Below are 24,887 nucleotides of genomic sequence, written 5' to 3'. Positions count from 1 at the left end.
GCCGTTAATTAAAATATATGGCCAGATTCTCTCTCTGTGCTTTGGCTCCAACAATAAGTGCCTCGTTCTTGTCTTGATTTAGCTGGAGGAAGTTGTGAGCCATCCAAGTATTTAAATCACTAATACAGTCTAAGAATGTATCTGTGGAGCTAAAATCCTCTGGTGACACAAAAATGCAAAGTTGTTTAGAAGTGAAAATCAATGCTGTGCTTTCTGATAACTGTTTCCAGCAGTCTCCCACCAAAGACTCAGCTAAACACAATACACACTCACCACCAATACACACACACACACACCAATACCCAAACCGTAACACACGCACGCACACACTCTGTCATAACATACATTCTGTGACCCAAACAAGCAAACCAAAGTCACCCAGATCTATAAAATATTGCCCTTGTAATAATATATGAACTCCTCCACTAAACAGTATATACAGTACCATCCAAATAATATCCAGTTCATTGGGTCCTCCTGATTGAGTCCTAAACTATAGCTGCTTTCCACACACAGTAGAAACCCTTAAATCATCTCAGTACAGCAAGGCAGATATTGGATCTTTGGATTTCTGCTGAGCTTTGTTCAGTGAGGAAATGTTCTAAATTATATAGATCACTCCCTCCTGATGTAACATAGATATAGACTAATAGTGAAGTTCAGATCATCCCTGGACAGCAAGGCCTGAGCAAGTGGACCCGAGGATTTCTGCTGAGCTACCATAGATGTAGATTTATAGACAGTACATCTCCATACTGTGCTACTCATCATCATTATGATAGGACTAACATTATGGGATATTTTACAATAATTGGTTTTCATTCTATATCGACCGGCTGGCAGGCTGAGAGGGCTACACTGGCATTTCTTTCTACCAGATGATAAAACATTATTATGTTGTTTCATTGTGCATCAATGCTGCAGTCAGCATGTAGGGACGCATAAAGACTAGGCTGCTTACTCAACACATTTCACTGACAGCAGGGTAAGGACAGATAGCCAAGAGAACAGGGGTGGGGGGGAGATTTATGGTCTCTTACTTTTTTCTCTCCTTCAAACGCTTTGTCGAGTTGTGACTCTTTAGCAGTGTGTGTGTGTGTGTGTGTGTGTGTGTGTGTGTGTGTGTGTGTGTGTGTGTGTGTGTGTGTGTGTGTGTGCGTGTGGTGGCATGTACTGTATCCAAGAAACAAGGATTTTGGTGGGTTATGGCCAAAAGAGATTAACATAGACCTAACGTTAAATACCTTCAATAAACACACACATTTGCTTCTTGGGCAGTATCAATCAGTCTTGTAGGGTGTGTGTGTGTGTGTGGGAGGGGGGAACAATAATCAGGGAACAATTCTAATCACGCGCAACCTACATCTTATGGTCATGTAACAGGCACAGCACACTACTTTGGATAACTGCAATCAGTGCAGGATTGAAATTGTACTAAGTATGTATCAAGTAAACACACGTTTAAAATATACGTGTTAAGGGGCTGTGTGATAAGGTCACCTACAAACCACGGAGGTCCATGATTCATTACTAGTGTAAAATATTACATCCACCACCACAGCCTACTATAATTTACCACAGGTCATCATCAGGACCTCACATACAGCAGGCTAGATTAGCTAAGTGGCCACTCAGTCATTCAGTCAACACAGCCACTGATAGGCTTGGAACAGGCTAATGCTTTTTACCTGAGTTTCCAGCCACTGAATTCCTCTCTCTGACCTTCTGTGGAAAGTCTTTAACCTGGGATTTTAGTGGTCTAAACGATGTCTAGGGTTTGTTATGACTATGTCTTGACATGGGGTGCTATGATGGTAACTGTATTTTGCGCATGTTTAAACAATAGCTACTGTATGTGGTAGTGTCGTAAACTCTTGCACAGTTATATGACTTGTGTTTGTTTTTGTTCATAGCCAGACAGTTAACTATAAAACGTGTGTATTTTAACAAGAGCAACTAGGCATATGTGGTACACACTGGCACAGACCATGGTGAAATGACTAGTGTGCTTGTGCATCTCCAGACTGATAAACTCTTGTTAGCGACAGATTATACTGTGTGATTATTGTAGTATTGGTAGAGATAAGTGTTTTGAGGAAGTGTTGGAATGCAGTTATCATGACATTGAATTATTTAATGGGGAACGGATGGGGAGCCACAGGAATGGAAAGAAAACCTAACGCAGTCATAGACAGACACACACACACACACACACACAGAGAGAGAGAGAGAGAGAGAGAGAGAGAGAGAGAGAGAGAGAGAGAGAGAGAGAGAGAGAGAGAGAGAGAGAGAGAGAGAGAGAGAGAGAGAGAGAGAGAGAGAGAGAGAGAGAGATAAGAGCTACGAGAGGAGCAGAGTTTTTTGCTCAGTTGTTGTTATTGAAGCACTACCATTAGCTCTCACCAGCAGAGGGTGATTATACATTTGGCTGGCCCTTAAAATTCCTAAGAAATTCTCCTCTGCTGCACTTGAGACCTACATTCCTATTGTGTGTGAACACCCATCTTTCCTGGACACACACACAGTGCAGAACAGACCAACATGAAGAGCGTCAAGATAAGTAGTCAGTATGATTAAGTTTGATTTAGAGTTTGGCTAGTTGGTTTGGTTTTAGGCTGACTTTGGGTTTAGTAGCTTCCTAACTTCCAAAAATCTCCTAACCCAAATAATGTCGTGTGTGAGTGTGAGAGACAGTGGCCGTGTCCGATTACCCATACTAGCATACTAAATAGTATGCGAAAAAAGAACGTTTTATAGTAGGTGAAATTTTGAAAATAGTACTCTGAATGTGTCATCTAATGCATGATTGTGATGACTCCCGCCATTAATTCATTTTGGTACTGCGCATCAATTTCTGGGATCTTTTATTTCAGCTCATGAAACATGGGACCAACACTTTACATGTTGCGTTTATATTCTTGTTCAGCATAGATCAAACGCCGAAATGAGTATGCAGTTTAAGTATGTAGTACACTAGTATGGGCATTCGGACACGGCCAGTGTGTGTAAGTGCATGCTTGGAGTGTTTATTGGTTGCCAACCAGCTGTTCAGACAGGCTTCAACAAGAAGGTGTGTGAGAGATGGAGAGAAAGAGAGAGGAATAGAGAGAGAGAGTCTCTTACCTTTGATACGAAGCACTCTGCGATGGCCACAGGGTCTGAATTACACTTCTCCAGGTCATGTAGCAGATCTCTGAAAAACAAAATCACTTCAGGATATTAGTACTTTAACCACACACACACGCACGCACGCACGCACGCACGCACGCACGCACGCACGCACGCACGCACGCACGCACGCACGCACGCACACACACACACACACACACACACACACACACACACACACACACACACACACACACACACACACATACACACACACACACACACACCTAATTAAATCATATAAATACAAACTGCTCCTCATTGCTCTTTGTTCCAAACAACAAAAATGTTCAGGAACAAATGTAATTTAGGACAAAATATTAGGTACTAGGGTACTGTGCTCAGAACAAAAAGTCACTTCCATGAATTGAAATAGGTTCCCTCTCTCTCTGTGTGTGTGAGTGTGTCCCTTATTCTTCTTGGTTGATGTAAATTGTCAACTGGTATAGCTATTGTTACATGACTAGGGCATGATGTCATTGTGACGGTTTTTGTAAGGAGTTTGTGTCAAACCAAACTCCCTCACTGTGGGCATTCTCTCTCTCCATGTTTTTTCTCTCCCTCCCTGTGTTGCTGTGTGTCTTTATGTGGCAGCTGACAGTCTGAGTGGGTAGGCTCGCAGCAGGCCTGGTGGTCCTGAACACACACACACACACACACACACACACACACACACACACACACACACACACACACACACACACACACACACACACACACACCTCTCAGTCTGACTCTGAACACACACACTGCTCAGAGCGGAGCCGGTGAGTGTAGATGCAGACAAAGAAAAAACAACATGCACACACATACACTACATGACCAAAAGTATGTGGACACCTTCTCGTCAAACATCTCATTCCAAAATCATGGGCATTAATATGGAGTTGGTCCTATGACGGTGCCACGTTGAAAGTCACTGAGCTCTTCAGTATGGGCCATTCTACTACCAATGTTTGTCTATGGAGATTGCATGGCTGTATGCTCAATTGTATACACCTGTCAGCAACGGGTGTGGCTGAAATAGCTGAATCAACTAACTTGAAGGGCTATCCACATACATTTGGACATGTAGTGTATATAGATACAGCTTACCGCCCACCCCCCCCCTCCCACCCTCCCCCCTCACATCGACAGGTGACACAAACCATCCTCATTCTGTAGATTCTTTGGAGACTGCATTCTATATTTGTTTTAGGAGTGTGTCTGTATGTGTTTACCTCTCTGAAGTTGTACAGTAGGTGATTGTGTGTTTACCTGTTGAAGTGGTAGATGTCGCGGATGTTCCCGAATAGAGAGCCTCTCTCCTCTGAGCTCAGTGCCAGACGAGACTGGTTACTGATACACTCGAGGTAATCCTACAGAGAGAGAGAGAAAAACAATGTTTTTTGAGAAACAATGTACAGTATGTGAATTTATGCAATTGTATTTTTTACTTCTAAAGGTATGGTTTTTGGAATACAATTACAGAATATATTTCATTCCAATAAGGCATGTTTAATTGAATTGAGAAAAAGCGAGAGAGAGAGAGAGAAATAGAAAGAAACAAAGAAAGAGAGAGAGCGAGAGAGAGAGAAAGAAAGAGAAGAGATGGGGGAGAGAGGTCAGTTATCGCATCCACATCAAAGTGTTTCGAAGGATATCCCATCACCAGTCATGTGAGAAGGACAGTATGCCTGACATGCTCCCTGGCATCACCACCAACACACACTTTGAACACACACACACACACACACACACAGACGAAAACACACTCGCCACTCATAAATACCCACAACATTGAGACCACATACACTTCACTTATTCAGCATTGAACCGAGTTTCTGTCTAGTAAAACAACTGGGCCCACAGACCCAATTCTCCCTGACTTCTCCAGTCTTAATCCGCCTACAGACTCTTCAGTGGGTAATCCAGATGGCTGTTTGACCAGCACAGCAAAATGTCAAATGGTCCTACAGTATTCACACATGGACAGTGTCTAAAGCCAATAGGATAGGATACACTGGTGAGAGGCTTGTAGAGCAGTGTTTAACGAACTGATACTGTGTCTGTTCAGATGGAGACAGACGGTCATTAGTTGTTCAGATACCAATGGTGATTGTACACCTGAGCTTTCTCACCACACGGTCACACACACACACACACACACACACACACACACACACACACACACACACACACACACACACACACACTTTCCAGCCCAGCATCTACACAGCTGTCCTAACCACAAACAGGTAGGACCAGCCATGTTGAAATGGGGTAGAGTGAAAAGGGATCTTTATGGAGGTGTAACGACTTTTAAAACCAGACTTAGACTGTGTTGGCGCAAGACATTATTGCATTACAGCAGAGAAAATAACTAGGCTGTCCACCCACACACAGGACACACACACACCCTCATCTGCTGATGTGCATGGTTTCTAATCCTGGCCTGGTTATTATGACTGTAAAGACCACACCCTGGCCAGTAGATTAGATTGTTTGGTGTTTGGTGAAGTCATCCTCTCCTCTCCTGGGCAGTGACAGACACAACCAACTAGAATCAACCAGAGGGGAACTCAGACGGAACCATTGTGTAACAGAGCAGGGGTGAAGGTTCGTTTGGAGGATTTAAGGGTGAAAGGGCAGATATGGGGGTTTCATGGCAATGGTTTAGGGTCAGGTCTGGAGGAAAGAGTTGGGTTAGAGTTTTGGCTTGCAGCTAAGATAATGGTGGTTGGTGGAGTCATGGTTGGGATCAAAGATCATGTTTATGGTTGGGTTAGGGTTGGGTTCGGGTCGTTGGCCATGGTTAAGGTGTAAGATGGGACTTTATTAACCACAGATGTGACCTGTCCTGACCCAGTCAATCAACACAGCCTAGTCTGGGACTGATCACACACAAACACAGTGTTAAAACCCCACAACATGCTAAACACACATACCTCAGACACACAAGCAGCTATACACAAACACACACACACTCCCAGCTAAGCTTCTTAGACAAAATATAAACACTAAGGATCATACTAATGATCATTTAGCTATTTGATTTTACATTTTAAGACCCCTTGAAGTATAAAAACATTTATATATAAAAAAACGAAACAATTTGTGTCCTTACTGCTATTAGCAAATACAAACGTATTGAATTAACAGATTCACTACATGGAACAACAGATAGTCCCAAAATAATTATTAAAAGAAAGTTTGTTCTGAGGTGTCTCTCCTATATCTGAGAGATATAAGAAAGATCAGGAAGACCATTATTCCTCCTCCACCAAACCTTACAGTTGGCACTATGCATTTGGGCAGGTAGCGTTCGCCTGGCGTCCGCCAAACCCAGATTCGTCTGTTGGACTGCCAGATGGTGAAGTGTGATTCATCACTGCAGAGAACACGTTTCCACTGCTCCAGAGTCCAATGGCGGCGAGCTTTACACCACTACAGCCGACGCTTGGCATTGCGCATGGTGATCTTAGGCTTGTGTGCGGCTGCTCGGCCATGGAAACCCATTTCATGAAGCTCCCGACGAACAGTTCATGTGCTGACGTTGCTTCCAGAGGCAGTTTGGAACTTGGTAGTAAGTGTTGCAACCGAGGACAAACAATTTGTATGCGCTACTCGCTTCAGCGCTCTGTGAGCTTGTGTGGCCTACCACTTCACGGCTGAGCTGTTGTTGCTCCTAGACGTTTCCACTTCACAATAATAGCACTTACAGTTGACCGGGGCAGCTCTAGCAGGGCAGAAATTTGACGAACTGACGTGATGGAAAGGTGGCATCCTATGACGGTGTCATGTTGAAAGTCACTGAGCTCCTCAGTAAGGCCATTCTACTGCCAATGTATGTCTATGGAGATTGCATGGCTGTGTGCTCGATTTAGCCGAATCCACTAATTTGAAGGAGTGTCCACATAGTTTTGTATATATAGTGTATCTCTAGCTTAAACTGACAGATCTTTATGGTGATTTTTTATTATGCTAATTAGATAAGTGATAAGTCAAAAACTGTAAAAGACTTGCAAGTCATGTGCTCCGGTTCTTGTATACACTATAACAAGTACATAGAAGATTTGTAGAAAACCTAGGTGTTATTTTAGATTCTGAACACAATTTCGAATCACATATTAGGAATGTGACCAAAATAGCTTTTTACCACCTGAGGAACATTGCCATGGTGCGGCCGTTTCTCTCTCAGGCTGAAATAGAGAGACTTATCCATGATTTTGTTACAAGCAGGCTTGACTACTGTAATGCTCTCTTATTTGGCCTACCCAAGAAAGCCATTGGTCAACTGCAAAACATACAGCTGCAGCACGGGTACTGACCAAGACCAGACGGAGAGCACACATTACACTGTTTTTAAGGTCTCTGCACTGGCTGCTTGTGAGTTTTAGAATTTATTTAAAAAACTTCTATTGGTTTTAAATCAATTCACGATTGTGCACCCCAATACATGTCAGACATGCTTTTAAGTTATGTACCTAGTAGGTCCCTCAGGTCCTCTGGCACTGGGCCTTTAAATATCCCAAAGCCTAGGACCAAGAGGCATGGAGAGGCAGCTTTTGGTTATAATGCCCCCAGCCTCTGGAATAGCCTGCCAGAGAACCTGAGGGGGGCCGAAACTATGGACATTTTTAAAATAGATCTTAAAACACACCTTTTAGCTTTGCTTTTTCTTAGGGTGTTTTAGTCGTTCTGTTTTTATTGTTATTCTTTAGTTTTTTATCCTCTTATGTTTGTTGTGTAGTAAATATTTATTTTAATTGTTTTTATTCATTTTTTTCCTGTGAAGCACATTGTGTTGCATTCCATGTCTGAAATGTGCTGTGTAAATAAAGCTTGCTTTGACTTGATCGAAGATTTGTAATATGCTAAAAAGTGGCCAAACTAAGTTCATATTTTTCATGCAATGGGCGCAGCCATCTTTGACTTTGACTTTGTTTATTTGCATCTTATATTGAATGGCATTCTGGGATTAGGCAGTTTTCACAAACATAAACAAACATGGCTGCCATCATAAAGAATTTAGCTGCTGTTAGCTTAGCTGACACGCATCTCTTTTCTAAACAATATTACATTTCTCCCTTGTGCTCACCAGAGATGTGGTACATTGTAAACAAGTCTAGCTGTTAGGTCGCTAACTTATGTTAAGTTTTTTTGTCAGCACAACCTGTTATTTAGACTGGTTTATGGAATGGGTTTGGCTGTGGATGTGTTCCGTGTGATGCTTGGATGATGAGGTTCGCATGTATCTTTTACAATAAAAAGTGACATTGAGGAATAAAGTTGTTAAGACCTTTATTTCCCTTCAGTACAAAACATTGTTTAGATGCTTTTCAGACAACGATGCTGTTTAGACGCGTTTGTTGCATCATATATTCTGTTGCTACTGTTCCAATCAGATATTTGCGATGGTACGCTGCAGGGACCACTCAACAATGATCACAAATATGTGATTGTACTCGTCAAAGGATTAATAGCAGTAAGCATTGGGAGGCTTGACAAAGATTTAAATTAAGGGGTGAAAAAGGGGTGTCTAAAAATGTAGTGGAAGAGTGGGTGTCCTGACCCATAGATCTGATAAGGGGGTCTTGTTGAGTAGTTAAGTAAGGGCTCCAGGTCTTAGTAAGGGGAGTATACGTCTTTAAAGTGGTGCTCTTCAGCTCTGCTCAATGTTTAGCTAACCTACTTTAAACATTGTTATCACAGCTCTAAATCCCTCTTCCTACAGCACCGCTCTCTCCCCCTTTCCTCTTCTCTTCACCCTGAACGGAGGGAGGAGGGATGGGGGGGAGGAAGCAGACTTTTCCTTCAAACAAACTCTCACTCTCCTTCCTCACCCCTCCCCTCCCTTCCATCCCTCATCCCTCTCTTTCTGAAAGGACCAGCGTTTCCTGCTGGTTGGGACCTCTTATAGACGACAACCCTTCCACCTACGGAGAGGAACAGTCACTTAGAAGGAAAGGGGCAATGGGGAGAGAAAACTCAGCCCATATTACTGTGTCACACGTTTCATCTGTTCACTGTCATATTGGATCAACAAACTGGGCCTGATATCAATCTTCTTTAATGCCAATGTTTGCCCTATTCTCACATGCACATGAACAGGGACAGTCACGCACTAAATTATATTGTGTCTCAGAACCCTTCCTGAGACATCATCAAATTTAATACACGCATGCACTCCCCTCCTCTTTACTCCAACCATACATTTAATTTAACACAGAGACAGAAACACATTTAAAGGCACCGGACGGGTGTATATCAGTAGGAATGTGTATTTGCAGTTCAAAGCTAGTCGTTGTCAGCAGTGTGTGTGTGTGTGTGTGTGTGTGTGTGTGTGTGTGTGTGTGTAAAACAGCTGGACAAAGGCAGCGTGTCGGGTTACCCTGCGTAACCCCACCTGTACACACAAGTGACCCTGTTAAGAGCTACAGAGGGAGAGAAAGAGGAACGCCAGGCTGGCAACAAGGTGTTTGTGTCACGTGTGGCAGGAAATCCCTGCAGGAGAAACACTAGGAGAGGTCTGAAAGTACCTGCGTACAGGACCTGACTGTCAACTCCAAACTAGTAATTGAAATCCTCCCATTTTTATGTCCCCCCTGAACTAGTAACCTGATTCAACTACTCCTGTGTACCGTGATATGGGTGTTGTCTATGGACCTCACACTCACTCATCTTGACTCATGTTCTTTCTTACACAGGTCCTGACTAGTATGATAGTAATGACGTTCTGTAATATGTTTCCTTACTATACTATCTGTACCATGCCAGTTAGTCTTATACTACATGTGCTATCCTACTGAGATAGCTGGTGTATCTTTCCAGTGGTTGTGTGGTACCATGTTCCTCACCTGTACAATGCTGCGCAGGTCCTGTACATAGGTACTTTCAGTGTCCAGTATCTCCTGAACCACCCTGTCCACATACTGCACCCTGGGCCCCGGGGTGCTCCTCTCCCCAGCCTCTGTGTCTGACTGTGGGGTCTGGGCAGACCCCTGTTTAACCATCCCCCTCCCTGTCTCTGTCCCTCCATCCTTCCTCTCCTCCTCATCCCCACATCCCAGCTGCCTGGCTGGAACCAGCTCCAACCGGATCGCCCCGGAGTCCAGGTCACGGTCCGAAGCGGGATGACAGTGAGGGGAGGGACTTAAGGTGGAGCGGCTGCCCAGTGAGCAGTGGCTGTCCCGGGAGGAGGCAGAGGAAGAGGTGGAGCCATAGCTGATTGGACGCTCGCCGCTGTCGGGGGAGGAGTCCATGCTGTGGGCAGAGCAGTAGCGTAGGGGGGCGTGGCGGATGTCGGAGTGGCGGAAGCGACCTGGAACGCCCACGGAGCTCAGGACTGAGTCGGCGTCCGGAATCTCCGGCAGAGGAGGGAGGGCATCCGTGTAATCGTCTGAAGAGAGGAAGAGAGAAAGGGAGAGAAAAGGAAACAGGATGAGAACTGAGACCTTTATCATTGTCATCTCATCGAGTACAGAGCAATGAATGTCAATACTCACAGAACAGAAAATTGCTTAAAGGCCTCAAGTGGCCAGTTAGGCTATGACCCTCCTTTATGTTCCCACAGTGCCCCTATCTGGATTCCAAGTGGCAAGCTTGCCAGGCCACAACCTAACTGGCCACTGGAAATCTCTCTCTCTCTCTCTCTCTCTCTCTCTCTCTCTCTCTCTCTCTCTCTCTCCATCTCTCTCTCCATCTCTCTCTCCATCTCTCTCTCTCCATCTCTCTCTCTCTCTCTCTCTCTCTCTCTCTCTCTCTCTCTCTCTCTCTCTCTCTCTCTCTCTCTCTCTCTCTCTCTCTCTCTCTCTCTCTCTCTCTCTCTCTCTCTCTCTCTCTCTCTCTCTCTCTCTCTCTCTCTCTCTCTCTCTCTCTCTCTCTCTCTCAGCAAAAAGGCTAGTGACTGTGGAGCCATGTCCTTAACTCTACCGGCCAAAGCAGAAAACACACCTTGTTCATGTCCCGTACAGTGGTGATCTGTTCAGGATTCCAACTGAAAAACAGGCCAGACCACAGGCGTAAGAGTGTGGCGTACAGCCTCTCTGAAACGGACTCCCATGTCCTCCACTCACACCATGGCCAGTTAAGAAGGCTTTGAACATGCACAAAAAGAAGCACTCTGCCAAGCCATGATGATCACACCGAGTCATTTACCAAGAGAGAGAAAGAGAGAGGGAGACACATAGAGATCGACAAAAATAGAGAGAGATAGAGAGTGAGTGAAAAAGAGGAAGAGTGTAAGAGCCAGCCCAGAGACAGAGGGGGTTTAGTGACCAGATTAACAGCATAATGGTGAGAATATTCCCTCTCTTCTGCAATGAATGAAAGCCCTATTTCTCTAGAAGAGAGGGGGCTGTGTGTGTGTGTCTTAGGCGACAGACTGGTGTATTTGGTGACAGACTGGTGCCGACATAACCTTGTGTCTGTGAACATGCGCACACGTCCATTGAGGTGAAACCACACAGGCAGGGTCTCTCTAAACAGTTTTTCAGTTTTCTTCCTCTGCTACTGGCACTGTACAGGAATCTCCCCTCAGAAGAAAGACCACTTTCAGTGAGGGGAGAAGGAGGGGTGAGAGAGCGAGAGGGGGCGTGAGAGAAATACTGAGAGAGAGAGAGAGAGAGAGAGAGAGAGAGAGAGAGAGAGAGAGAGAGAGAGAGAGAGAGAGAGAGAGAGAGAGAGAGCGGGCAAGATAGAGAGAGAGAGATAGAGAGAGAGAGAGCGGGTGAGATAGAGAGAGAGTGAGAGAGAAGGTGAGAGAGAGAGAGAGAGAGAGAGAGAGAGAGAGAGAGAGAGAGAGAGAGAGAGAGAGAGAGAGAGAGAGAGAGAGAGAGAGAGAGAGAGAGAGAGAGAGATTCTATATCCCAGGTACAGTAGACGGTGACACCAATCTTTGTTATTACGGGAAATCTAGCTACCCAGCAACATTGGATGTTTTAGCAACATTATGATCAAATCCCTGATATAAAGCTGCCTGTGTCTTTATGAATTCATGTCTCTGTCCAGTCAGGCAGTTAGACCATCTAACATCAAAGCACGTGTGATCATGTGGGATCAGAAGAGGTTCAAGGCACATGCTGAGAAACATGAAATGTGAAACCGTAAACACGCTCAAAGAATGCCGCCGCCGCATATCTGATCTCTCACCTTAACTAAGATGCAATAGACACTATTCTTACAGTATGCAGGCTCTATGAACACTGTATGTAGGGCTATGAAAGGCTTATGAGTCTGAGAGTGGAATGTGGTGTCTGTATGTCTGGACTGCCTTGCCAAAGGAAAGCAGTTAGTCGTCCTAACTGAAGCAGCACTAAACCGTGTTCCACTCCACAGTACTTACTCCCATTAGATTGGAACTCGCTTTGTGTATGTGTGTGTGTGTGTGTGTGTAGGGTCTGGATGCTGGAGCCCTCACAATGTTGACGGTCCCCAGTCTGACCCACTTTAAAACAATGACAGATCAGTGAGAAAGAGAGAAAAGGGCCACAAACCAAAACAGCAGCCACCTCATGCCACCCCATGGGCAGAGGATCAGTGATACACACACAATGCCCAAATGAGTCCAAGCCATAATGACTACTCACTCAGATATGCATGTGTGTGAGAGTTTGTGAGAATGAGGGAAAGGGAGATAGTGTGTGTGTGGTTGTTATTAGTGATAGGGAAAAAAATTGATAGTTACATATCGCAATATTATTTTGGACGATATTATATCAATAGTTATTTTTTTGCTAGGTAGCATTAGCTAGCGTTAGTCGTCTGTACCTGCGTCAAAATTCCGATATTTTTTATCCTATAGCTTGTTTTCCATCTTCTTTTTAAGTCGTGAGCCAACATGTTTTCAGCACTTTTATTTCCATGACTGATCCAAACAAATTTTCTCATGCACTCTCGTCTCTATGCAGCAGACATATAGTGAGCAATATGTTTGGAACATCAAATCGCAATAAAAATTGCAATACATATTGAATCGTGAGAATCGTGAGAAAGAATCACAATACATATCGTATCGGCACGTAAGTATCAATTTAATATTGTATCGTGAGGTCCCTTGCAATTCACAGTCCTAGTTGTTACATGCATTTGGTTTATCACCCCTAAGATAAGACTAACTGAGCTAATGGCTTTAGTGGGGCTCCTTGTAGCCATTAGAGCTATTAGACAAGGTCCAGCAACATACACACAAAGAAACCATTTGTGTTTCTGCTGCTAGTGAAACCCAAACAACAGACTTGAAGATTTACTAGCTTCTGTTTACCCAGCCCTTCCCCTGCACCTTCCAGCTCCTTGTTTGGGACACACCTAACCTGTTTCACACACACACACACACACACACACACACACACACACACACACACACACACACACACACACACACACACACACACACACACACACACACACACACACACACACACACACACACACACACACACACACACACACACACACACACACACACACACACACACACACACACACACACTCACAAGCATACTGTACACCCAAAATCTGTGTGAGTAACATAGTGGTCAGATGGGAATAGAACAAGCATAGAGAGTGAGTAGAGAGTGAGGTGGGCAGGGGGGTTGGGGGAGGTTGGAGTTACCTTCAGCCCAGATTATGTTCAACCTGATCTGTGTAAATGATCTCTAATTATGGGCCTAAAGCCTCCGGGTTGGTACTGTTTCTCCTGTTGCGTTTGGCCGTGTGTGTGTGAAATGTGTGTGTGCATGTCTGTGTATGCGTGTGCCTGTGTGTGTCTGTGTGTGTGTCTGTGTGTGTGTGTGTGTGTGTGTGTGTGTGTGTGTGTGTGTGTGTGTGTATGCACATTCGTGTGTGTGTGTGTTTAGGGATTAGACTGGGTATTAGTGCTGCGAGCTCTACCTTTCCTGCCATAACAGAGAGACAGTGAACCAGTGGGTTTCAGAACCTGGCCTACATTTAGGTGAACTCAATAAGGAGACAAAGACCAGCCCTCATACCTTCTATCCAGCCCTGTTTAATATACTTAACATATGCCTGTGTAAACACAACAAGTCAGCCTTCAAAATATCAAACTAGACTTTGCCTCATATTGGAGACAAGCTCCCTTGAGCTAGCTTTGTTCAAAAGTATATGTTTAGAAGGTGTGAACACGGACAGTTTCACCTCAATCAATATTTAAAGTTTACTGATAATCAGTTATGTTACATAATAATCTATATTTTCTTTATGAGACACCTGTCAATAAACTACCTTGGCAATCTAGTCAGAGTTAATGACTCATAGTGCACTTAACAAGTCCACTTCAGTTGTACACTTAATGGCAGCTGAAGTGCACTCCACCCTGGAGAGGTCAACAAACAACCGTGAGATCCCTGGATTACCCGTCCTTCACAACCGTCACAGCCTCACAAGTGGCTCCATCAGCTCCACAAGTACTCTGTGAGAGCCATACAAAACTCATATGAAGCTTCATAACAGATTAATAACGCGTTTATGAATGTGGTATGAGTTAAAGGAGGACAATGAAGTTTCATATACCTTTATAGTATAATATTCCTTTAGTTTATCCATATAGACCCTGTGAAGGATGAATGACATAGTGAGATGTCCCATGGATGAGACTCTTATGAGCCTTCGTAGTCAGCAGATGATACAGATAGAATCAGGTCTGTATCGGGTATATAAAGCAGCTGCGGCCCTTTCTTTTCTCTTTTTCTGCCCCTCCTCTCCTCTGTCACAATACAGCTTGAGTCAGCTTTCACCCGTTAGATCTCTCACTGTACACACACACACACACCCTCCATGCACACCCCGTCCTCTCTACCCCCATGATCCCACCCACTTCAGCCGGCCAAAATAAAACACATCCACAAGCAGCTCCCACGTTCATATCAGATCTATCAACTCTGTCTAAGCCAAAGGAAAGGAGAAAGAGTTAAGATGGATAAAGACAAAAATGGGCAGACAAAGATGAATAGAGAGAAAGAGGGTAAGGATAAAAAAGGACAGAGGGAGAAATGGAGAAAGCCCTCCCCCCTTTCCCTAATACTCCTCTTGAGTGCTACTGCTGAGAGACTCACTCTAAAACATGACATCATTGAATTCAGCTCCGCTCAGGACAATGGTCTGGTCTGTGAACTCTAGGCCTCTCCCTACCCCTCCCTCACATTCTTTATCCCTCTGTCCCTCTCCTCTATTCTCTTCCCCACTCGCTCTTACTTTTTTCTTTGCCTCCATCTCTCTCCCACTCCATTCCTTTCTCCCTTCCTTCTTCCCTCCTTTCCCCTAACATTCAAAAATAGAACTGCCACTTCTTCAGATCCTCTATGTCAGTGTTGTCCATAGAGACATGATGGTTAGGAAGTCATGTAAAGGTTCCCCTCACAGCTTTGCCAAGTCCAGCATTCCTTATAAGTGGCCCGGGAGATTCCAGAGGGTTGCTGAGGGTCCATACTTGGAGCGGTTCCTAACCGATCCAAGCATATACTTTACCATATAAAAATATACACACATGGCAGAGCATATACAGTGGCTTCCGAAAGTATTCACCCCCCTTGGCATTTTTCCTATTTTGTTGCCTTACAACCTGGAATTAAAATTGATTTTGGGGGGGTTTGTATCATTTGATTTACACAACATGCTGTCATGAGCCCTCTCACTCCACTGGGTTACCACCTTAAGTTGTTTCCACTCTGCTCACCACTCTCTCTCTACTCAGCCTAACTAGCTCCACCTGTCCCTGCTCTGCTCGGCTCTAATTACTCTGCCAGCTGCGCTGCATTACCCACTAACCTCTCCCAGTATTTATAGCCCTGTCTTTCAGCTCTCCTTTGTCAGATCGTCTGCAAAGCTCACACCCGGAACCTGTGTGCTCGCGCTTTGGCTCACCCCTGTTTTGTGACCCCGGACCTGCCTGATTCCTGGATACTCTTCTGCCCCAGGAGAACCAGACCTGCTTCCTGCCATTACGACTCCTGACTACTCTTCGACCCCGGTAACTCTGACCAGCCTTCTGCCTTGCTACAACGTATTTGGATTTCCCTTGAACTGTACTTCTGCCTGTTTTCATCCGCCCCGTTGTGTCTGTGTTTCCTCCCCCCCCCAGGACTTCTGGACCACCAACCACCGGCGTCATCGGACGCATCGCTGCCACTGGGGGAGGCACAGACCCAGCACATCGGACGGGATAACCCCTGGAGCCTTCACTCACTCCCTACATCCCTTTCCCCTTAAGTTTAAATAAACTTTCTGGTGTGACGCAATTGTGGTCCTCTTGTCGTCTGTCTGAACCGTGACAGTACGATCTGACCATTATGGACTCAGCGCACACTTCCCCCGACATGGAAACCGAAGAACCTGAGCAACCCACCGCCATGCTACGCCTGGAACACACTGAGAGAGAGCTAGGCCGCATGAGCGGCGACATCACCTCTCTGCTTCAGGCCGGCTACCAACAGCATCAGCAGTTCCAGCAGCACCAGCAGCAGTCCCAGCAGCAGCAACAACAACTCGCCATGATCATTCAACTCCTCACCAACCTGACCCCAGCCAGTCTGCCCACCAGCCCTGCCCCCGAGTTACCTGCCCCGGTCATTGCAGCCGCGGCTCCGGAACCCAAGATTGGAAACCCCGAGCGGTTCAACGGCGATTCTACCCAGGTCCGGCCATTCCTGACTAGCTGCCGACTTCAGTTCTCCTTGCAGCCAAGGACCTTCGCCACGGAGGGGGCTAAGGTTGGGTATGCCATCACTCACCTGACGGGCCGAGCTCGACTCTGGGGAACAGCAGAGTTCGAACGTCAAACCCCCGCATGTGCAACCTTCGACCTGTTTGCTGAGGAGATGCTGAAGGTGTTTGACCTGGATTCACCAACCGCAGAGGCGTCTCGTGAACTGTTCAGTATTCGACAAGGCAGACGTACAGTCGCAGACCATTCCATCGACTTCCGAACCCTGGCTAGACGAAGTTCTTGGAACACACCATCGTTGGTGGACGCGTTCTTCCATAGTTTGGCTGACTATATCAAGGACGAGTTGGTCTCCCAGGAACTGCCTTCCACTCTTGATGAAGCCATCGCACTGACTGTCAGGATCGACAGAAGGATACAGACCCGTCGTCGTGAGAGGGGGCGCCAAGGTCCACCTACTACCGGCATTCGGAGAGATCCGACTGGGTTCCTGTCATCTACTGCCACTCACCCAGGTCAGCTTGATCAGTCTGAGCCTATGGAGATTGGGCGAGCCTCTCTCACTCCTGCAGAGCGCCAGCGACGCTTCACCTCAAACCTCTGTCTCTATTGTGGAGGTGACGGACATCGTGTGGTAACCTGCCCTTTAAAGGGCCGAAGCTCACCGGGCATAGGGGGAGTCCGGTTGAGTTCAATGACCATCCAGTCCTCCGACCGCAAACCCCTGCTGCAAGTTCACCTCCGCCTCTCTGACTCAACTCACACCCTGGCTGCTCTGGTGGATTCTGGCGCCGAAGCCAACATAATGGACATCAAGCTGGCACGCCAACTGGGACTGGAGAACCTCCGTTTGACACCTCCTATTCCTGCCCGGGCACTGGACGGACACTTACTCGGATCGGTCACTCATGTCACGGCCCCGGTCTCGATGGGTCTGTCCGGAAACCATCAAGAAACTATCCAGTTTCACCTGCTCCCCTCTCCAGGCCAACCCCTCATCCTGGGTTACCCATGGCTCCGCCCGGCACAACCCTCAGCTCGACTGGGTGACCGGGGTGATCAGGGAGTGGGGAGAGGACTGCCACCGAACCTGCCTGCTTGCTGCCGCACTACCCCCTCGGCCAGTACCTACTAACTCCGCTCCTGACCTCTCCAATGTCCCAGAATGCTACCATGGTCTCAGAGAGGTGTTTAACAAAGCTAGAGCCACACTCCTCAGATCCGTTGCCAGCTACACTACCGGGGCCAACCGTCGGAGAATTCCTGCTCCCACCTACCATGTTGGTCAAAGGGTGTGGTTGTCATCGAAGAACCTGCCACTCAGGGTGGAGTCGCAGAAGCTGGCACCTCGGTTCATTGGCCCATTCCCTATCATAAGAGTGATTAGCCCAACTGCTGTCCGGCTCCAACTGCCTAATTCCCTGAGGGTGCACCCCACTTTCCATGTGTCTAAGATTAAGCCCGTCCATGAGAGTCCGCTGGTCCCTGCTGCGCCTTGTCCTCCTCCTCCACGGCTCGTCGATGGTGGTCTGGTTTACACCGTCCGCCGCCTGCTTCGGTCCAGACGGAAGGGTAGGGGTCTCCAGTACCTCATTGACTGGGAGGGCTATGGACCTGAGGAAAGGACCTGGGTGCCAGCTAGTCGGATTGTGGATAGGACTCTCATCACCGCTTTCCACCAACGGCATCCTGATCAACCTGCAATCCGTAGGGGCCGCCCCAGAGGGATCCCCTAACCGTCCTGCCCGCTCGGCTTCCTGTCCTGTGCCTGATCCTGTCTCGGGACCTGTCCCATCTCCCGACCACGGCCCTCCGGCTTCCTCCGAGGATGAGGACGTTCGCTCGGACCGTTCGGAGGAGTTCTAGCCCTCCTCCGGCTCCCCTCCTCCCGCCCGGCGTGGTGTTGCTCTTGGGACTTCTGGGGCCGTCCCTTGGGGGGTTCTGTCATGAGCCCTCTCACTCCACTGGGTTACCACCTTAAGTTGTTTCCACTCTGCTCACCACTCTCTCTCTACTCAGCCTAACTAGCTCCACCTGTCCCTGCTCTGCTCGGCTCTAATTACTCTGCCAGCTGCGCTGCATTACCCACTAACCTCTCCCAGTATTTATAGCCCTGTCTTTCAGCTCTCCTTTGTCAGATCGTCTGCAAAGCTCACACCCGAACCTGTGTGCTCGCGCTTTGGCTCACCCCTGTTTTGTGACCCCGGACCTGCCTGATTCCTGGATACTCTTCTGCCCCAGGAGAACCAGACCTGCTTCCTGCCATTACGACTCCTGACTACTCTTCGACCCCGGTAACTCTGACCAGCCTTCTGCCTTGCTACAACGTATTTGGATTTCCCTTGAACTGTACTTCTGCCTGTTTTCATCCGCCCCGTTGTGTCTGTGTTTCCTCCCCCCCCCCAGGACTTCTGGACCACCAACCACCGGCGTCATCGGACGCATCGCTGCCACTGGGGGGAGGCACAGACCCAGCACATCGGACGGGATAACCCCTGGAGCCTTCACTCACTCCCTACATCCCTTTCCCCTTAAGTTTAAATAAACTTTCTGGTGTGACGCAATTGTGGTCCTCTTGTCGTCTGTCTGAACCGTGACACATGCCTACCACATTGAAGATGCAAAATATTTTTTATTGTGAAACAAACAGAGCCCAGCTCTGTGGAGTGAACGGCTTAAAGTGGTCCTATGGACAGATACTCCAATCTCCGCTGTGGACCTTTGCAGCTCCTTCAGGGTTATCTTTGTTATCTTGTAAGTCGCTCTGGATCAGAGCGTCTGCTAAATTATGTAAATGTAAATGTAAAATCTTTGGTCTCTTTGTTGCCTCTCTGATTAATGCCCTCCTTGCCTGGTACGTGAGTTTTGGTGGGCGGCCCTCTCTTGGCAGGTTTGTTGTGGTGCCATGTTCTTTACATTTTTTTATAATGGATTTAATGGTGCTACGTGGGATGTTCAAAGTTTCGGATATTTTTTTATAACCCAACCCTGATCTGTACTTCTCCACAACTTTGTCCCTGACCTGTTTGAAGAGCTCCTTGGTCTTCATGGTGCTGCTTGCTTGGTGGTGCCCCTTGCATAGTGGTGTTGCAGACTCTGGGGCCTTACAGAACAGGTGAATATATACTGAGATCATGTGGCACTTAGATTGCACACAGTTGGACTTTACTTAACAAATTATGTGACTTCTGAAGGTAATTGGTTGCACCAGATCATATTTAGGGGCTTCATAGCAAAGGGGGTGAATACATTTCCGTTATTTATTTTTTAGAATTTTTTGAAATAAGTCTTTTTTTTTTCATTTCACTTCACCAATTTGGACTATTTTGTGTATGTCCATTACATGAAATCCAAATAAAAATCCAAATTTAAATTACAGGTTGTAATGCAACAAAATAGGAAAAACGGCAAGGGGGATGAATACTTTTGCAAGGCACTGTATACTTACAGAGCAGGGCACATACAATACAGAAAACACGTGTGGGCCAAAACTAGTTCACTTTCTCTGTCACGCCCTGACTCTGGGGACTCGTATTTGTTGAGTCAGGGTGTGTATTTTCTGTGTGGTTTGTTCGATGTTGTATTTTCTAGGTTGAGATCTAGATCGTCTAGATCTATGTTGGCCGGTGTGGTTCCCAATCAGAGGCAGCTGTCGCTCGTTGTCTCTGATTGGGGACCATACTTAGGCAGCCTATTGGCACTAGTGGGTTGTGGGATCTTGTTCCGTGTTAAAGTATGTTGTGTTGTGCTGCCTTGGACTTCACGTTTCGTTTTGTTTGTTATTTTGTCGTTGTGTTTGATATTTAATAAACATGTACGCATATCACGCTGCGCCTTGGTCCGTCCCGTCTGTAAACGAACGTGACATTCTCAAATAACTCTAGTACTTCACCCACACTGAGAGTTATCTACATAGTTTACACAGTTGCCAATCCCAACTGTCACTTGAAATCTCAAGTCCACAAACTTTATACAGTGAGGGAAAAAAGTATTTGATCCCCTGCTGATTTTGTACGTTTGCCCACTGACAAAGAAATGATCAGTCTATAATTTTAATGGTAGGTTTATTTGAACAGTGAGAGACAGAATAACAACAAAAAAATCCAGAAAAACGCACGTTATAAATTGATTTGCATTTTAATGAGGGAAATAAGTATTTGACCCCCTCTCAATCAGAAAGATTTCTGGCTCCCAGGTATCTTTTATACAGGTAACGAGCTGAGATTAGGAGCACACTCTTAAAGGGAGTGCTCCAAAATCTCAGCTCGTTACCTGTATAAAAGACACCTGTCCACAGAAGCAATCAATCAATCAGATTCCAAACTCTCCACCATGGCCAAGACCAAAGAGCTCTCCAAGGATGTCAGTGACAAGATTGTAGACCTACACAAGGCTGGAATGGGCTACAAGACCATCGCCAAGCAGCTTGGTGAGAAGGTGACAACAGTTGGTGCGATTATTCGCAAATGGAAGAAACACAAAATAACTGTCAATCTCCCTCGGCCTGGGGCTCCATGCAAGATCTCACCTTGTGGAGTTGCAATGATCATGAGAACAGTGAGGAATCAGCCCAGAACTACACGGGAGGATCTTGTCAATGATCTCAAGGCAGCTGGGACAATAGTCACCAAGAAAACAATTGGTAACACACTACGTCATGAAGGACTGAAATCCTGCAGCGCCCGCAAGGTCCCCCTGCTCAAGAAAGCACATATACAGGCCCGTCTGAAGTTTGCCAATGAACATCTGAATTATTCAGAGGAGAACTGGGTGAAAGTGTTGTGGTCAGATGAGACCAAAATGGAGCTCTTTGGCATCAACTCAACTTGCCGTGTTTGGAGGAGGAGGAATGCTGTCTATGACCCCAAGAACACCATCCCCACCATCAAACATGGAGGTGGAAACATTATGCTTTGGGGGTGTTTTTCTTTTAAGGGGACAGGACAACTTCACCGCATCAAAGGGACGATGGACAGGGCCATGTACCGTCAAATTTTGGGTGAGAACCTCCTTCCCTCAGCCAGGGCATTGAAAATGGGTCGTGGATGGATATTCCAGCATGACATTGACCCAAAACACACGGCCAAGGCAACAAAGGAGTGGCTCAAGAAGAAGCACATTAAGGTCCTGGAGTGGCCTAGCCAGTCTCCAGACCTTAATCCCATAGAAAATCTGTGGAGGGAGCAGAAGGTTCGAGTTGCCAAACATCAGGCTCGAAACCTTAATGACTTGGAGAAGATCTGCAAAGAGGAGTGGGACAAAATCCCTCCTGAGATGTGTGCAAACCTGGTGGCCAACTACAAGAAACGTCTGACCTCTGTGATTGCCAAGAAGGGTTTTGCCACCAAGTACTAAGTCATGTTTTGCAGAGGGGTCAAATACTTATTTTCATGTTATCCAGAGCGTTGGTGACTGTAACTGTGCTGCTGGCAACAATTTAATTACGCTTTTTTTGCCGACGTTTACTGACACTGGCCATATTAAACGGATGTTGAGCGTTAGCAAATTCATCAGTTATTCTGCGCTCTGGCACACTCAGACGAGTGCTCTGAAATCGGAGTAGATAGCCAGAACAAATTTACGAACACACACAAATTAACAATGTCCATTGAGAACGCACACGACTATACCACTTGGCTAAGAATGACGTGAATAATCAAGTCAATAAACGTTGGGTACTTAGTTAGATAGCATATAGTAAATATACTGGCAAGTTCGATGTATTAGCAGCCAACTAACGTTAGGTAGCTAACTAACATACCAGTACATACTGCTGTAATGATATGCTATGTGGTTCGTAAGGATAGCGTAGCCAACATAACGTGTAAAGTAACTTATTTGAAAAGTCATTACTTTATTACAATGCTCAACATTTTCTCAACATTTGTCATAATTTGTTAAAGAAATGAATTTGTAGCCGCTCTTGTCGGACTTCGGCTGCATAATTTCCGCCATTTTCTTCAAATCTGAAAACGTTGTGAAGCCATGCCCACTTTCTGAAGAATTGCATTATGTGCCTAAAAGCACGGAAATAGTGTCCACTGCTTGTATACTTCGTATTTTGGCGAATGTAGTATGACATCCGGGAACTTTTGACATACTATCTATATCCATACTATGACCAATAAGCATACTACATACTCAATTTACGTCACAAATAGTATGGTTGGTGTGGTTAGTATGAGTATTCGAACACAGCTATTGTCTCATTCAAACCTGAAAACAAAGTGGAAGTTACATAGATATCATAACTATAACAATATATACAACATTCATCTCTGGGATATTGTCTTTAAAAAAAAACTGGAATTACAAAATATGATAAAAACATTAACAATGAATAACTAAAATGTTTCTTCTTACATACTATACATTCCACTAGGCCTATAGCCTAATACATTAAGTTAGAATGGGAACAAATTAAAATAATGCAAGAAAGGGGAAATGACCAGTAACAATCTGAGATACTGGATGAAGACTAGGAGTCCCTTTACTAGTACCTATGTATGGTATGTATACCTATGTATGTGTCAAGTGAGGGTGAATGCGTGATTGTCCCTCAACCCTGTTTGCAGCCTCAGCAGCATGTTGTCCAGCCTCTCCAGCCACTGCCTATCCTTGTCACCGAGGGGGCAGCTATTGGCTGCCTAGTGCACAGGTAACATGTCTTTACTTTCGTCCTCCTCACAAAGGTATGAGAGCTGACAGTCCCCCACAGTGCCCAACAGAGAGAATGAGAGAGAACGAGAGAGAGTATTTAAAAAACATAGACCTAATTTATATATAGGCCTAATAGTACATAACAATAATACATCAATGACAGCTAACTTCCAGACAAAAAGCTTGGCTGAGCGGTAGCAGCATCATGTAGTGGCTCCAACTTCCTCCAGCTCCTCCATTTAAATATCATCCTCTTCGTCCTCATCTTCCCCAAGAAGTGATGACCCTTCAGCACATAAAAAAGGGAATCATGAAAGGAAGGGAACTGTACAAGTTATCAATCAGATTGCAAGTTGACAAAGTTACATTTTATTATTCAAAGGTTTTCACAAACATGTAACATAATTTCATATCTGATAGTCCGTAACTCAAATAATATAATGTAGCTATGCCTGTAAGTAGCAAAGTCACAAACCAGCTAGACCAGGATGATTTAGTTACCAAGCTGACTACCAACCTGAGCTTTCAAAAGTCATTATAGCTAGCTAGCTTTCATCATAAGGCGTCAGGCTTAGAGTACATTGCAATCAACAGCCAGCAGGCGTAATATTTTTAGGAATCATAGCCATCACAGATAGAAAGACACAATGATATCTAGCTATGTGGTTAGCTAGCTAGCTAATAATTACTGTAGATATGGGGATCATACATTTTACTGGTAAAATAACGTTAGCAATCCGGCAGCATCCCTCTCTTCTGACAAATGCTCTTCAAATTATCAATATGAGTATTTTATTTTGTACAGTTATCAATGAAAACATTTACATAAAAAACACAAGACAAGAAAATAGCTAAATTAAGTAGCTAAGCAAGCTAGCTAGCTACCTTGAGTCGTTTTGGTTGATTTCTACACGGCTTGTTATCCACATTTTATTTCACAGACATCTTATCAATCGGAAGAAAATACTCTAAAATCTACATATTATAATTACCAACATAAAAACTAATTGTATACAGTTTCTTACCTTAAAATTGTTGTCCTGATCTCAATGGCAGAGCTGTCAAAGTTGCTGAACCATTGAGAGCATCTTGACTGGCTGCATCAACGCTTGGTATGGTAACTGCTTGGCATCTGGCTACAGAGGGTAATGCGTACAGCCCAGTACATCACTGGGGCCGAGTTCCCTGCCATCCAGGACCTCTATACCAGGCAGTGTCAGAGGAAGGCCCTAAAAATGGTCAAAGACTCCAGCAACCCAAATCATAGACTGTCCTCTCTGCTAATGCACGGCAAGCGGTACCAATGCACCAAGTCTGGAACCAACAGGACCCTGAACAGCTTTTACCCCCAAGCCATAAGACTGCTAAATAGTTAGTTAAATAGTTAACCAAATAGCTA

At 45.5% G+C, this 24,887-nt stretch overlaps 1 protein-coding gene across 2 annotated transcripts in view; it reads right to left on the bottom strand.

Moving 5' to 3' along the window:
• LOC121552168 (pleckstrin homology domain-containing family G member 1) overlaps nt 1-24,887 on the bottom strand; it is a 96,126-nt gene that overhangs the window by 20,570 nt on the left and 50,669 nt on the right. For both annotated transcript variants that reach the window (XM_041864888.2, XM_041864887.2), the window contains exons 2-4: nt 10,008-10,549; nt 4,426-4,526; nt 3,124-3,193 (exon numbers count right to left, since the gene is read on the bottom strand). In XM_041864888.2, coding sequence (XP_041720822.2) covers nt 3,124-3,193; nt 4,426-4,526; nt 10,008-10,412 — 576 coding nt within the window. In that variant the 5' untranslated portion in view covers nt 10,413-10,549. The remainder of the gene's footprint in view (nt 1-3,123; nt 3,194-4,425; nt 4,527-10,007; nt 10,550-24,887) is intronic.

Source organism: Coregonus clupeaformis, chromosome 36, assembly GCF_020615455.1.
Source record: "Coregonus clupeaformis isolate EN_2021a chromosome 36, ASM2061545v1, whole genome shotgun sequence".
In the NCBI taxonomy this organism is placed as follows: domain Eukaryota; kingdom Metazoa; phylum Chordata; class Actinopteri; order Salmoniformes; family Salmonidae; genus Coregonus; species Coregonus clupeaformis.
The sequence above is the reverse complement of the archived record's forward strand: the minus strand, read 5'-3'. Positions and strand labels throughout refer to the sequence as shown.